Source organism: Colletotrichum paranaense (assembly GCF_030867605.1).
Source record: "Colletotrichum paranaense strain IMI 384185 chromosome Unknown Scaffold_2.1, whole genome shotgun sequence".
Lineage (NCBI taxonomy): Eukaryota > Fungi > Ascomycota > Sordariomycetes > Glomerellales > Glomerellaceae > Colletotrichum > Colletotrichum paranaense.
In genome coordinates, this window is record NW_026848960.1 from 3,460,908 (window position 1) to 3,474,482 (window position 13,575).

General features: G+C 53.1%; 6 protein-coding genes across 6 annotated transcripts; 4 read left to right on the top strand and 2 right to left on the bottom strand.

The window, feature by feature from the left end:
* Positions 1–779: 779 nt before the first annotated feature.
* Positions 780–1,148, bottom strand: CPAR01_03063 (uncharacterized protein; the record flags this gene model as incomplete). Its single annotated transcript, XM_060487350.1, has 1 exon — positions 780–1,148. The coding sequence occupies one exon, from the start codon at positions 1,146–1,148 to the stop codon at positions 780–782; it is 369 nt and encodes a 122-aa protein (XP_060354678.1).
* A 920-nt stretch (positions 1,149–2,068) lies between these two features.
* Positions 2,069–2,977, top strand: CPAR01_03064 (CCAAT-binding transcription factor subunit B; the record flags this gene model as incomplete). Its single annotated transcript, XM_060487351.1, has 1 exon — positions 2,069–2,977. One exon carries the CDS (start codon positions 2,069–2,071, stop codon positions 2,975–2,977), a length of 909 nt encoding a protein of 302 aa, XP_060354679.1.
* Positions 2,978–3,141: 164 nt separating this feature from the next.
* Positions 3,142–3,426, top strand: CPAR01_03065 (uncharacterized protein; the record flags this gene model as incomplete). Its single annotated transcript, XM_060487352.1, has 1 exon — positions 3,142–3,426. The coding sequence occupies one exon, from the start codon at positions 3,142–3,144 to the stop codon at positions 3,424–3,426; it is 285 nt and encodes a 94-aa protein (XP_060354680.1).
* A 1,311-nt stretch (positions 3,427–4,737) lies between these two features.
* On the top strand, positions 4,738–6,093 carry CPAR01_03066 (phosphotransferase enzyme family protein; the record flags this gene model as incomplete). Its single annotated transcript, XM_060487353.1, has 3 exons — positions 4,738–4,836; positions 4,961–5,580; positions 5,670–6,093. 3 exons carry the CDS (start codon positions 4,738–4,740, stop codon positions 6,091–6,093), a joined length of 1,143 nt encoding a protein of 380 aa, XP_060354681.1.
* A 265-nt stretch (positions 6,094–6,358) lies between these two features.
* On the bottom strand, positions 6,359–8,585 carry CPAR01_03067 (uncharacterized protein; the record flags this gene model as incomplete). Its single annotated transcript, XM_060487354.1, has 2 exons — positions 6,359–6,762; positions 6,944–8,585. 2 exons carry the CDS (start codon positions 8,583–8,585, stop codon positions 6,359–6,361), a joined length of 2,046 nt encoding a protein of 681 aa, XP_060354682.1.
* A 437-nt stretch (positions 8,586–9,022) lies between these two features.
* On the top strand, positions 9,023–10,309 carry CPAR01_03068 (oxidoreductase family protein; the record flags this gene model as incomplete). Its single annotated transcript, XM_060487355.1, has 1 exon — positions 9,023–10,309. The coding sequence occupies one exon, from the start codon at positions 9,023–9,025 to the stop codon at positions 10,307–10,309; it is 1,287 nt and encodes a 428-aa protein (XP_060354683.1).
* Between the last annotated feature and the right edge of the window lie 3,266 nt (positions 10,310–13,575).

The window sequence follows — 13,575 nt, forward strand, 5'->3', positions numbered from 1 at the left end:
CTTCTTCGGAGGCGAATTCAAGCTCATATCGTGACACTCGAGTCAAAAGCCTATCAGAAAGCTTCGTCTCGACTTAGACCAGGAGCCAATCCCCGAGAATTTCACCCCCAAAGCCAAAAATTCAGCCAACCAGGTACGTTTCGCATGCCACTCGACTCAAGTCCTTTGGCGCCCCTCCTGTCCAGCCTCGTACGCGCGCTTCCTTGTCCCTGACGACGGCCGCCATCTTCCTTCCCTATCCCGCCTGGTCATTTCTATTTTGTACGCTATCCGAGTTTGGCTCCTCTGTCAAATTCGGCGCTTCATATCTCGGGCTACCTATCTATCTGGCATTGCCAAGTGGAAGAGGGAGAAAACTTGACGAATTCTTGGAACAGAACCAGTACGGATACTCTTCTGGCTGTTGTCTTTTCTTTTCTCCCAATTCCTCACACACACGATTTGTGTGCACCTATTGTTCTTTGAAACCGGGACGGACAACACATGCTTACTGACTTGAGTAGGGCGCATAACATTCACACCTCCTTCGCGGCACATCGCTTTCATCGGCGATTACACCCAGATCTCCAACTTTCGTGGTACGTTTATTGTACGTTCTTCATTATCACATTTTCCTCAGCATCTCCAGCATCTCCAGCACTCGTACTCTTCCCGTGCTCTCCGGAGGTGTAACCACCCATCCCTCGGTGCTCCCCCTCCCCTTCACTATGTACACGTCAATTTGTCTCTTTCCTGTCATCTGCGGGCCTTCGCGTCACCCTTAGGGGGAAGGGTCTTCACTACCTCATCCTCTGACGTTCCGCTGTCTCGACTGTTGTGCTTCGCATCAAGTCTTCTACGACTTCTCGAAGCACCCCTTCGGCGGCATATCGACGCAGCAGCAGCACCAGCAGCGCATTGGAAAGGTTTCTCATGCCTGCCACTACCACCACATCGAGGTGCACTCCCAGTGGAATGGACGTTGTTGCGAAGCGCTCAGTGAGCTTAGCTTGACTTGTGGCAGCGATACACGACAGCGCCCTGTACAGGCACCCCTTCCCCTCCACCGGTGCAAGCACGGGCTCTGTCAACGCAGCTCGGACTGTCTTTTGGCTCTGCGCCGCCACCATAACCGCATCAAGGGGAAGTGTCGCGGCGTAGGTTGGCATGGTGGGCCTTGTCTCTGCATATTCCGTCATGCATGCGAGGTCTGCCAGCGCATCAAGTGGTGGCCCGAGACGCCAGGAGAGAAACATGAACCCCACCCCATCTGCTTGTCTTTGTCGCATCATCCCGAGCTCTGGCTTATACACAGGAAAACTAACATTCTTGGTTGGACAGATCTAACGACGCGAAGTGGAAAAGGATTAAACGGTCTCTAATTTCTGGAGAACTCAAGGCACCGACCGACCTGTTTCGTCCAAAAGAACAAGGACAAGCCGACTCTTGCCCTACCCGCTCCCGCTGTGCAGCTGGTAGACCAGCCCAGGACCAAGGAGCCCTTGATCGGCTAGAAGCAACAGAACCGACGCCGCCTCGCCTCCGCCTTGTACGGTAGCAGCCTCGACATACCTGCCCGCCTCTGTCGAACCCACACACTCTCGCCGCTCTCACGTGGCTGTCGTTCTGACCCCAGGCTCAGCCACCCACCTCGTCCGCCCCGCGACTACATCAGCCCGCATATGCCGTGGTCGGCCACTTGCGTCGCGCACCACTGCCAGCTCATCCACGCATCACCAATAGATTGAGCCCCTCCGCTCCCAATACACTGGAAAAAGGACCCTAGGACACCGCCGGCTCCCAATCCGTGTGCCCAACTCAACCCAAGCAGACGGGCCGTCCCAGTCATTTTAAAGCTCACTCCTCACGAGAAAGGCAGCTTTCGTCGCAACTCATTCGTCACTCGCGACCCATAGCCGTGATACCCTTTTTTTCCCCTTCCCACGGTCACGTTTTTCTCAACCGCGCCAAAGCCGCTGTCAAGCTACACCACTTAGCTGGCTTCTTATTGGTTCCGATACCCTACGCGACGAAGACAATAGCCTTCATTGCATAGCTTGATTATCCCTCGAACAAGCTTGACCCCAGTATGATGGAATACGCACAATATCCTCAACAACCTCAAAACGCCCACTCCGGATACACCAACTCCACCACAGGAAACAACATCACCTCTCCTCACGGCGTACAGACGTCACCTATCCTGTCTCAACAGCAATCACCCTCTCAACAACAGGGACACAACATGTACCAGCCACAGTACAACGTCCCCCAGCAGGGAATGCATTATGGCATGCCTCAAATCCAAGCCGCCGCCATGGCGGCAACTGCAGCTGCGTCGGGATCCAACTACCCTTACATGCAGTCGGACCCCAGTTTGCCCCAAACCTCGCCGCGAATGGGCGGAGCGAAGAAGGAGAGTCGCGATCCTAGATCACCCACCCAGATGAACAACGTTTCGCAGCTACCGGGCCAGAGACGCCTCAGTCAAGTCACCAGCCCCGGAGTACCTACGGCGCAGGGTATGATGAATCACGTCGGCGCGCGACCTGGTGTTGCGCCGCCGCAAATGGCTCAGGCTCAAGCTATGCCTCACCCGCAATCACCCGAGATGCCCGCCGGTGGTGTCGAGGAATCGCCCCTCTACGTCAATGCTAAGCAGTTCCATCGCATCCTCAAGCGTCGTGTCGCACGCCAAAAGTTGGAGGAGCAGCTGCGTCTGACGTCCAAGGGCCGCAAGCCATACCTTCACGAGTCAAGGCACAACCATGCTATGCGCCGGCCTCGCGGACCTGGAGGCCGTTTCCTCACTGCTGAGGAGGTTGCCGCCATCGAGCGCGAGAAGGGTGGTGGCTCTGGCGAGGGTCCCGAGGACGTTGTCGAGTCCAAAGCCGGCTCCAAGAGGAAATCGGAAGCCGACGATTCCAGCTCGAACAAGAAGGCCAAGAAAGCATCCGAGACTCCTGAAGAGGACGAGGAGGAGGATGACGAGTCTTGATTCGCAGCCATACTATTCGTTCATGTTTTGTCGCGCATTTCGATCACGAAGTCACGACCGTCTGCAGAGACGACTTGTAGCCATCTCCACTCTTTCGAATTGGGGTTACAAAGGAGAGGAGGGAGCTTGTACGGGATGTGTCTATAGGGGCTGGAGTTTTCCAGATGTCTTTATACGCAGCATGCGGGCCGGTACACAGGACTCTCGTTGCTCTCTGGCTGCCAGGTCTAGCCGATGCCATATCGGTCGTCATTGGCTTTTTTTTTTTTTATCGCGCCTCTTTTTTTTCGCTTTCACGGCTAATACACATTATCGACTGGCAACAGCATGGCGCCCGTTTAGACGGGTGGCCGCAAGGGAAATGGGAGGGAAGAATGCATGGACGACTCGAAACGACGGATACCCCTCTTGTGTTTACTCGATTACCCCCTTCTCCTTGTTGTTTTTGATTTGACTTCACTTCGTGTTACAATTCTTTTCCTGGACGAGGGATTCTTCTTCTTGGGGAATGGTCGGTAGTGTGGGAATTGGGCAGATGGTCTGGCTACCAACGGCTTCCTTTTTTTTATTTTATATTTCGTGATTCAGCAGGGAGTTGAAACGAAGAGAAAAGAAAAACCCAAAACGAAAAGCCGCCAGCCAGTGGTGTGCCGCGAGTTTGATGTACGGGAACAAGAGAATGATTGAAGATGATATCTACGCTTATATTTATCTGCCTCACCACTTCTTACTTGCTGGATTGATGGAGATAGACTGGGTTTCCTGGCAAAATCCGTCGCCGGATTCGCATGTATGGAGAGAAACACGGATTTAACGACCTTTTTTTTATTACTTTTTGGGCAATTTATACCTTTTAGTCTTTTTACCGCAAATGCGTGCCATTGAGGGTGACCAGGAGGATGTTATCCACGATTTACACCAACACTCTATGTGAAGGAGGGATTCGGAGCCAGGATGGGCTTCTTTCCAAAGTACCCACAAGATGGATCATGCAGCACAGGAACGAGGCTTTTGGGCCAGCAGATGAAGGGGCCGTGGCGACGTATCCTCGATCAGGGCCATGCATGAAGGAACGGAATGGCTGGCTTCAATAGTTCAGATTGGATCTCTGGCTCGGTCGGGTGCGGCTATCGAGGCCCGCCTCCACCTCCGCACTCTGCTGCATCCCAAGGACCATCTGTGAAGGAGACCCTGGGCTGAGTCGGGTGCAGGTTCCCCAAGTGCGTCCGTCTCCCCCGCTCTGGAGACTGGAGAGTCCTAAAGCTAAGACAGCTCTGAGGCTCCTTAGGCCGGTGGACCTCGGCATCTTTGTGCTGGTTGGGGGCAGCTTTGGGGGAGTCAATCAGATTGCTCTCTCGGCCGCCCACCTTGTATGGAGTTTTGGATAGCATTCCAGGCCCCGGCTCACCCCCGCGTGCCCGCTAAAACGTCACTGGGGGACGAACCGAGGCTGGCAAAGGTCCGAACCAGAGATGCGCCGGCCAGCCTAGGTGGGTGGTACCTTAATATTGTACCCCGAAATTCACCTCTCTACGACCGAGAACTTTGACGGCATCGGCGGACCTGCAACGACCTCGACTGACTACATATCTTCATCGGCAGCCGGTTTAATCCGACAAGTATGCCTACGAAGTGAGAACCTGTACTATTTAAGCCAATTGCGACTACAATCCGTGATACTCGACTGGAATTCAGCAGCGGACACGACCCTTGAGCTCAGAACCCAGTCTTTCCGCACTCCAAGGACGGCACAGCACAAGATGGCAGGACGCGTGCGACACCCAATCGACCAGCAGGCGCTGGAACGATATATCGAGAAGAATGTGCCGCAGATCAAGACGCCACTGGAAATTAAACAGGTACGTCTACGGCCCGCCTTCCGTACCAGCATTGCCTCTTCAATGCCTTGTTCTTTTCTTTGCCCGTGGTTGGAAGGAACGTTCCTTTCCTCGATTGACATTGGCCTTTTCCCACACATTACAGTTTGGCTTTGGCCAGTCGAACCCGACATACCAACTCACCGACGCGACGAACAAGCGCTTCGTGATGCGCAAGAAGCCCCCCGGAAAGCTTCTCTCCAAGGCCGCGCACAAGGTCGAGCGGGAGCACCGCATAATCCACGCCCTCGAGCCCACTGACGTACCGGTCCCCAAGGCCTACTGCCTCTGCGAGGACGAGTCGGTCGTCGGCACCGCGTTTTACATCATGGAGTTTCTCGACGGGCGCATCCTCGAGGACGCGGCCATGCCCGAGGTCGCCTCACCCGAGGAGCGCAAGGCGCTGTGGAAGGCGGCGACGCTGACGCTGGCGAAGCTACACCGGGTCGCGCCCGAGGACGTCGGCCTGCAGACGTTTGGCAAGAAGAGCGGGTTCTACGATCGGCAGATTCAGACGTGGACTACGATTTGCAAGAGCCAGGCGGCGGCGGTGGATCTGGAGACGGGGGAAAAGGTTGGGGATTTGCCGCATTTTGGGGAGATGGTTGCGTTTTTTAGCGACAAGAGTCGGCAGCCCAAGGACCGGGGCACGTTGATTCATGGGGATTACAAGATTGATAATCTCGTTTTTCACAAGACGGAGCCGAGGGTCATTGGTATTCTGGAGTATGTCTTCCCTGCCCCCCATTCTTCTTTCTCGTTCTCTTCTTCACCAGTCAAGTTATGAACTTGTCTCAAGGCTGACAACAATCTAGCTGGGAGATGTCCACCGTAGGCCACCCCCTCTCCGACCTCTGCAACTTCCTCCACCCTTACTTCACCGCCTCGCGCGCGGGAAGCGGTCTCTACGCCAACGACGGCTTCCTCCCCGGCGCTACCCCGGGTCTGCCGACGATCGAGGAGATCGTCGGGTGGTACACGGCCGAGGCGGCGCAGGCCCCCGCCGGTTCGCCCGTGGGCGGCGGGTGGACGCCCGCCGCGGAGCTGTCGTGGGGCGCGGCGTTTAGCCTGTTCCGGCTGGCGGGCGTGTGTCAGGGCATTGCGGCAAGGGCGGCGCAGGGGCAGGCTAGTAGTGAGCAGGCGAAGAGGTTTGCTGTTACGAGGGGCCCGTTGGCGGAGTTTGCTTGGGAGCTTGTTGGGAGGAGTAAGGCTGAGAGCGGGGGGAAGGCGAAGTTGTGAGGTGGGATGGGTCGGTGTATGTAGCCAGCGTTTGGGTAGATGCGAATCATGTAAGAGATTGGGTGATGCTGTGACATGGTGTTTTCTCCGCAAGTGCTTTGGGTATATTGTGCTTGATGACATGTCGTAAGGCTGGGTGAGTCAATAAGCCATATGACAAGAAGGTCTCAAGACGTGGAGTTCATAGACTATTATTACTACTACTGATACTTAACTTCAACGTTTCTAGATGTGACCCAGGGAAATCCAAGGACATTGCCTCGGATCATGTCAACACTAGAGTTTCTAGTTCGATACCCCTTTTCTGTATAGCGTCTACCGACATCCTTGGATCATTAAAACTGATGCGCCCATCATTCTTGTTCTTGAACACGAAGGGCGGCAAAAAGGGATCGATTGACGCCATCTCTTCCCAGTCAAGAGGCAACGAACCGAGCCTCACATCAGTCTTCATAAGCTCACGCGTCTCGGTGTTGATGAAATACGGCATCGCCCAACCTTTGGTGACGGGAAGCGCATCTTTCCACGGCGGCTTTAAAGGTGGCTTCAAGGCCTCGCCGAGCATTAGCCCATGAACGAAACACGGCCCAACGACCTCGTATCGGCCGGGATCTCCAGGCCGTAGAATCATTGGGAAGTCGCATCCAAGAATCACAGCAACTTGATCGCCTAGTTCTAGAGGTTAACCTCACACGATCGAAAGTGATTGACTACCTTAGAGGTAAGTCTTGAGATGGAGGGGACTCGCCTACTTGCAGGCCTCTCGCAGAGACACCCATGTACCCTTCCGTGGTACCAAAGAGACATTCGTTCGCGAAGAAGCAATCTTTGAATGCCCGCGCTACCTCACCATCAAGTTTGTCTTTGGATAATGCCGATGTCAACAGCTCGCGAAGCCGCCGGATGGATGGAAGCGGATTATCCCCCAGAGCTCTGTCGCTGGTCCTACCGCGCACAAGGACTTCGACATATGCATCCATAGAAAGTCCTCCCGAGACGTACTTGTCGTTTTGTGGATCTTTCGGTGCCCAATCTCGGACCACTTCCATGAGTTGTACGAATGTGCCGTTCAAGTCATCGCTAACACGACTGATGATGGCCACGCGTCTCCCGGTGACTTGTAGATGGTCAGCCGGCTCGATGAGCTTCACCACAGCACTGGAGCGTGCAGAAGCATAAAATCTTCGGATGCTCAAGTACCCTATGTTGGCACCTTCTACTGGTTGCTCCAGGTTTGGTACCCACGATGGGCACCCCTCGGGACGCGTCGCTATGCCGCAATTATTGATCATGTTCAATTTCTGGTAGACGTCATGTTCAGCTAAAACGAGCTGTGCAAATGTCTTCCAAGGAGGGAAAGAATAGTCCACCTCGATCTTGGCTACGATTCTGGGATCCATTAAGCCCAGAATTCCGTACACCTTGTCTCGAGGGTCTGAGCATTGCTGATTCCGCGTCCAGAGTAACAGGTGCTCACATGAAGCGAGCGGCGGTGCCATCAAGCCTCGTGCATATGGGAAGAGACGACGCCTAATATCATCTGGCAGCAGACTTGACTTCTGTCGGAGCACCAGTAATGCCTTGCGTACATCGACCCAGGCGATAGCGTCTCGGCCGCATTGAAGCACCACACGGTCGCACAAAAGAGCTTCCTGCAGAACCCAGACACGCTCGAACCATGGTCGATGGAGTAGCGAAGATATGGATTTCCAAGTCCTGTCCTTCCAGGGCAGAGGAACGTCGTCTCGCCACCAATCAAGCTGCTCGGCGTTGGGGGCGTCTCCCCACCGATGAGAAATCACATATCCCACCTGTTTACTGAAATACTCCAAGGTCTCCAGCGCATGTTTGCTATCCTCAAACTCGGAGCCCAACCAGATTATCACCTTTTCGGAAAGTGGGTAAATCTGGCTCATCCGCTTGACTTGTCGCCCACGCTCTTCAACGTTGGCTTGGTTGATACAGATGGCATCGATCCACAATGTGCGCGGTTGATCCGCGTATCTAAGATGTCTCAGGGCAGTAGCTAGATTTTTGCGGATCCTTAACCAGGCTGGCGTGTTGTGAGTACTGGCTGGGTCGGTAATGTGAATGAATTCTTCGTCATTGGCAGTTCCCCAGGAATAGGATAAGGCCTCATATGGAGGTACGTGCCACGCAAAGATGTCGCTCACAGAATGCTCTGGCATGGCATATGCTTTCGAATCATGTTCGGAATCTGGGTGTTTCCAAGAATTAGGGATTCCCGAGTGGCGTGGGCTCATAAACAGGTATCGCCCGTCCAAAGTTTGATCCACCGTCCAGCCATCTGGAAGAGTTTTCTGCAATTCGCTCACGGGCAGCCTTTCGTCCTTGAAAGGTTCCTTTGGCTCGAGAAGTGGATAATGAAGAATGTTGCAGCGCAACTCGTCACGGTAGCTGCCTGGCTGCAAGATGACCAGCCTCAAGTCACCTATTGTAGCTTGGAGTTCGGTGTAGACATATGAAGCCATTGCAGGCCACCTTATCAAATCCAGATATATTTGAAGGTCGCTTCTGGCAAAAGAAAAATCAAAGAACAAAGACCTGCTTGATTGAGTGAAACAACATGGAACTGGCAGTCCCCTCAGACAAAAAACGAACCAGACGATAAGTGAGTTTGATGTACTCTACGAGGCTGAGGATGGAGCCGCGGCCTGACATTACGAACGTGCGAAATCTCAATATTACTGCGCAGTAAAGCCGGGTACTTTAGCCGATTACACAGAGCGGGCACCGATATGCTTTAAGCAGCATGTCATCTGTTGGGTCCCATGGCCTGATCAGTCGGCAGGCTGCATCAGTTATCGGGGCACAGCAGAAGGCTTCATATATTGAAACTCCCACTGCCTAACAATACTCGGGGTTGAAGTGTCATCACCAATCACTTGCAAACTATGAATAATTCGACATGAAAGGGGTAGACGACACTGAGTCGCAGAGATCGACGGCTTCGGCGCGAAGAGCATTGAGCTCAGTCGTCCATCGCAAGCCTCGATTTCTCATCATTGGAGCCGGCCGGCGCGGAACCGCCTACGCTTCTGCAGTACGACGAGAGAGGCTGCCAGCCATCATTGCGGCGGTTGCAAAACCTGTACAATCGACACGGATTTCGTTTGGCAAGAAATATGTTTGGGATGACGGGGCACCACGAGAGGACCAGAGTTTCGACTCGTGGCAGGACTTTCTCGACTATGAGAGTAAGCGACGGCAAGCCGAAGCTTCTGGAGAGAAAGTCTATGCGGGTATTCATGGTATCATTGTCTGCACTCAGGACCAAACACACAAAGAGATCCTGCAAGCCTTTGGACCACTCAAACTTCACGTCTTGAGCGAGAAGCCGATTGCAACATCTCTACAGGACTGCCAGGATATATACGTCAGCCTCGGCGGTGCAACACCGGAAGCAATTTTTTCAACCGGTCATGTTCTACGATACAGCCCTCACAACATGCTTTTGAGGAAACTTCTCTTAGAAGACAGGGTGATCGGGGAGGTTATATCTGTGGAGCATACAGAGCCAGTTGGCTGGTTCCATTTTTCACATTCGTACGTGCGAGGCAACTGGCGAAAGGAGTCAGTTGCGGCGCCAACACTCCTTTGCAAGGCTTGCCATGATATCGACTTTCTACTGTGGCTGCTCAGCTACAGAACGGATTCTGGTCAACCGGCCCATATGCCCAGCTTGATTTCCTCAGTTGGCAACCTATCACTCTTTACCCAGCGTCGAAAGCCCAAGGCAGCGGGAAACGCCACGAACTGCTTCTCTTGTCCTCACGAACAGAGCTGTGATTGGAGTGCCAAGAAACTGTACCTCGAAAAGCTCTATGACAAGGGAGAACGAGATTGGCCTATTTGTGTTGTTGTTCCCGACATAGAAGATATCACTGCTACATTGGGGACAGATCATGGACGTGCCGTCTTGGAAGAGGTTCTCTCTATAGACTACGACGCCTCTACACCAAGGGACATCATCGAGTCTAAACAGTGGTATGGTCGTTGTGTCTGGGAGTCAGATAATGATGTTCTTGACGATCAGATTGTCACTCTGACCTGGGATGACGACTCAGGCGCTGTGGGCAACGAGGAATTCCCCGACCGCGGTCCGAAGACGGCGATTTTCCATATGGCGGCGTTCACAGAAGCCCAGTCCAAGCGGCGAGGCAAGATCTCGGGCACCCATGGAGAGATGCAGTAAGACAGTAACGAGATTCGAGTCAATACCTTTGATCGATTTCGGGACCCGGGGGCAGCCAAAGTCTTCATCCCGCCAACAGCTTCTGGCGGTCATGAAGGTGGCGATGGCGGTCTGATGAACAACTTCTCTCGGGCTGTGGAGGCTGTCATTAATGGTGAGCTCAGCGTGGAGCAGGCGCAAGCGAGACATGTTGGCTGTACGTTGAAGGAAGCATTCATGAGCCATGCTATGGTCTTTGCTGCGGAAGAAGCCCGACTTGGAAGGAAGATTGTGGACTGGCAAGATTGGTGGGCAAAATTGGAAAAGAATCTCCTTGGCCGGTGAACGTGCTTGAGCCGAACAGAATAATGTGCACCCCTGGACAAATGCCGGCTTGCCATCAAGTTGACTTCATGTATGAAAGCCCAGTAAATTAGTATCCTTCGGCCACAACGCATGATGGAAACTTATGTCTTCACTAGGCTAGCGACTGAAAGATTCCTTCCTTACCTTGCAACTAGCCAGCAGGTGCTAGAATGGCATACCTCTAGTGATCTGGTTTTGATATTACCGTCGGAGAATTATCAAGCATGGCGTAAAAAGCCCAAACTAATACAACAATGTATCGCGGCGACCACTGAGCAATTCTAGGTGCTTGCTGCTTCTCGTATCGCAAGTTGAGACCGAGTTGAGATAATCAACTCACCTGTTACTTACTTAGTACGTCACGCATTGCTGCTCTCTGCTGTCAAATACAAATTACTACAAATTCGACGGGGCTGGGCTCGCAGAATGTTTTACTCTCAGAGAACGCTCTACTCCCTTTCGCCGATAAGATTATAACTGTCATTAAATAAATAAAGCTGAAGAAGTTCGACTACCTGAAGGGTCTCCTTCCACGACGCTTGTTTATGATTAAATAATTGAAAGAACTCATGTTTGTCAGGAATAAGTATTTGACGTAGGTCTCTGCCCCGACACCTTTACTCGGTTTATCGACGAGTATAGGGGTTCCTACCTCAGAAATAGTCAACGTAGCTCAAGCCTATCCTCGTGTGGCTAATCGTGTCTCTGGCAACTTGAGTGGACAATGGCATGTGCCAAAAGGGGAATAAACTTCATCTCATCGGGCAATTCGTACATAACTCCTTCTTTCTCTGGTTGAAAATGGCGAGCACCAAAGTTGTTTCTGGTCCGTGGATAATTCGGGCCACGATCATCCATGTACGGGACCTCGGCGACACCTGCAAGCTGGAAGCGTGACTGCATTGACTCTCGACTTTTTTTGCTCAGAGCGAATCCCACATTAGGCATGCGAAGCTTGTAAAACGCATTTCCTCCTTACCATTGTTTGATGCGCAGGATGCTGCCACCATTTCTACACAGTATGACAGTTTGAAGCAGTGGCACCAGACGTAGTGAGGTTCAACAGTCTCATCAGTAAGGGGCATGTTCATCTCTCAATAAGCTTGATAAAGTCTACAGTCAGCTTCATTGCGAAGTCCTCTGAATTTTGAGCAGTTCACGTATGCCAAGAGAAATGAGCCGTTGGCCCGAAGGAGATGAGAGGACTGAAGTAAGGTAGGAGGGATCTCGAGGAGTGCACTTAATAACAGCCCGCATCGACCACGTGCTGCACTAATAGCAAGGAGACGCCAGTATGCAGGAGCGACAGGAATTATGGAGTCACAAGTTAGACGAAAGTCCTCATATCTCACACAGAAAGCATCCCCAGAGTCTTTCATGGCGCAGTCCACATAAGATAGTTGGGTGTGGAAACCCTCTCATTTTCAAGGGGAAGAAAGCGAGACTTTTTGGCAGTCCAACGAAAGGAACGCTGTGTAGGTTTTGGGTCTTTGAGTGTGCCGGCCCGTGGTATTTAAACCTCTACCCCAGTCAGAGCCGTTGAACTCTGTCTCCCCACCAAGTCAGTCATCAATTGGCAAGACAGCGGGACATTCCCTTCCTTAATCGTTGGATGGGTCAAACAGTGGCCGGGTGCTTGTTTCAAAGTCGTGCGATGACGACGGTTGTGGGTGGTAGTGGTGCTGGACCTAGCGTTTCCCTTTTGCCCAGGCAACCCTGAAGCGGCTATGATATGCGAGTTCGCTGCGCTTGTAACTTGGTAACGCTTAGTAAGTTACTGCTTGCGAAGCACAAAATGCCCTGGAAGTTGGAACGGACCTCTCTGACATGCTCCAACAAGAGTGACACTAGGCCGATTAACTCTCCCCACCTCAATATGGCAGCTCCCGCTTCAATTTATTGCTTGCCCCTAATTCAACTCTGTTGCTGTACCTTAATTCCGAAGCACGTCTCGAAGCCCGGAAACTACAGGAAATCCCTTGAGGATCGTCCTCTTCGGCCTGGTCTCCGGGGCTGACAAAGCTTGTGCAGAGTAGTGTCGGGGGAGACTTCCCGACGCCAATCCCGGATCTACAGGGCGCCCAACATCAGCTAGCTTCTCGACTCCCACCAAGGTTGCAACGACAAGAGAAGGGAGAAGTGGTCCGGCAGCCGAACAAATTTGTTCCCGAAGACAAGAATATCGTGGAGCATCATCAAGTCTAAATACCCCCTCAGTCAACATCTCGAACGCTCAAGCCTGAAGCGTCGCCGCAAGAAAACCTGTCATTGGACTCCCGTGCGTTACGAATTCGTCTCAGAGTGCGGGCCCGTCTGAACTTTTCTTTCCTTCGGGCGGGAACGAAAAGCTGCCATCGGAGGTTCGCCGCCGCGACACCTTCTGGACCGCCATGATGGAGAGAAGAAAGGGGGGGAAACGATGGAAAAGGACGGATCCAGACTGTGCTTCAACTTTTCTCCATTGCGACTGGTAATGATCCCTCTCCTTCTCATCCACTCTCTCGTGGGCGCAGCGTTATAACCCATCATGGCCCATCTTTAAAAGCCTGAAACGCGGTTGCAGCCCCGTCTTCGTCTGGACTCCCAGCTCAACATCTGCCCATAATCGATGCATCCCCGGCCGACATGACGGGATGGTCGCCCCCCCTGTCGCTCTCGTTGCCCTATCCGCCCCTTGACCAGTCACTAGGCGTGGCTAGCAAGGACGCAGACATTGGGCGACACAGCCATGCCCCCACGGAGAAGACTCGGTCTTGGTCCTTGTCTTCGAATGGGCGACCTCGAGACTTCAGCGCAGCCTCAGCAGCCTCCAAGAGTCTCCATTAACCCCCTTCCAACTCCACAGAGGTCTCCATGAGTCTATAACCCGCGTAACGCCCCCGTCCCCACCTGACATCTCCACCCACGCGACGGCATCCGTT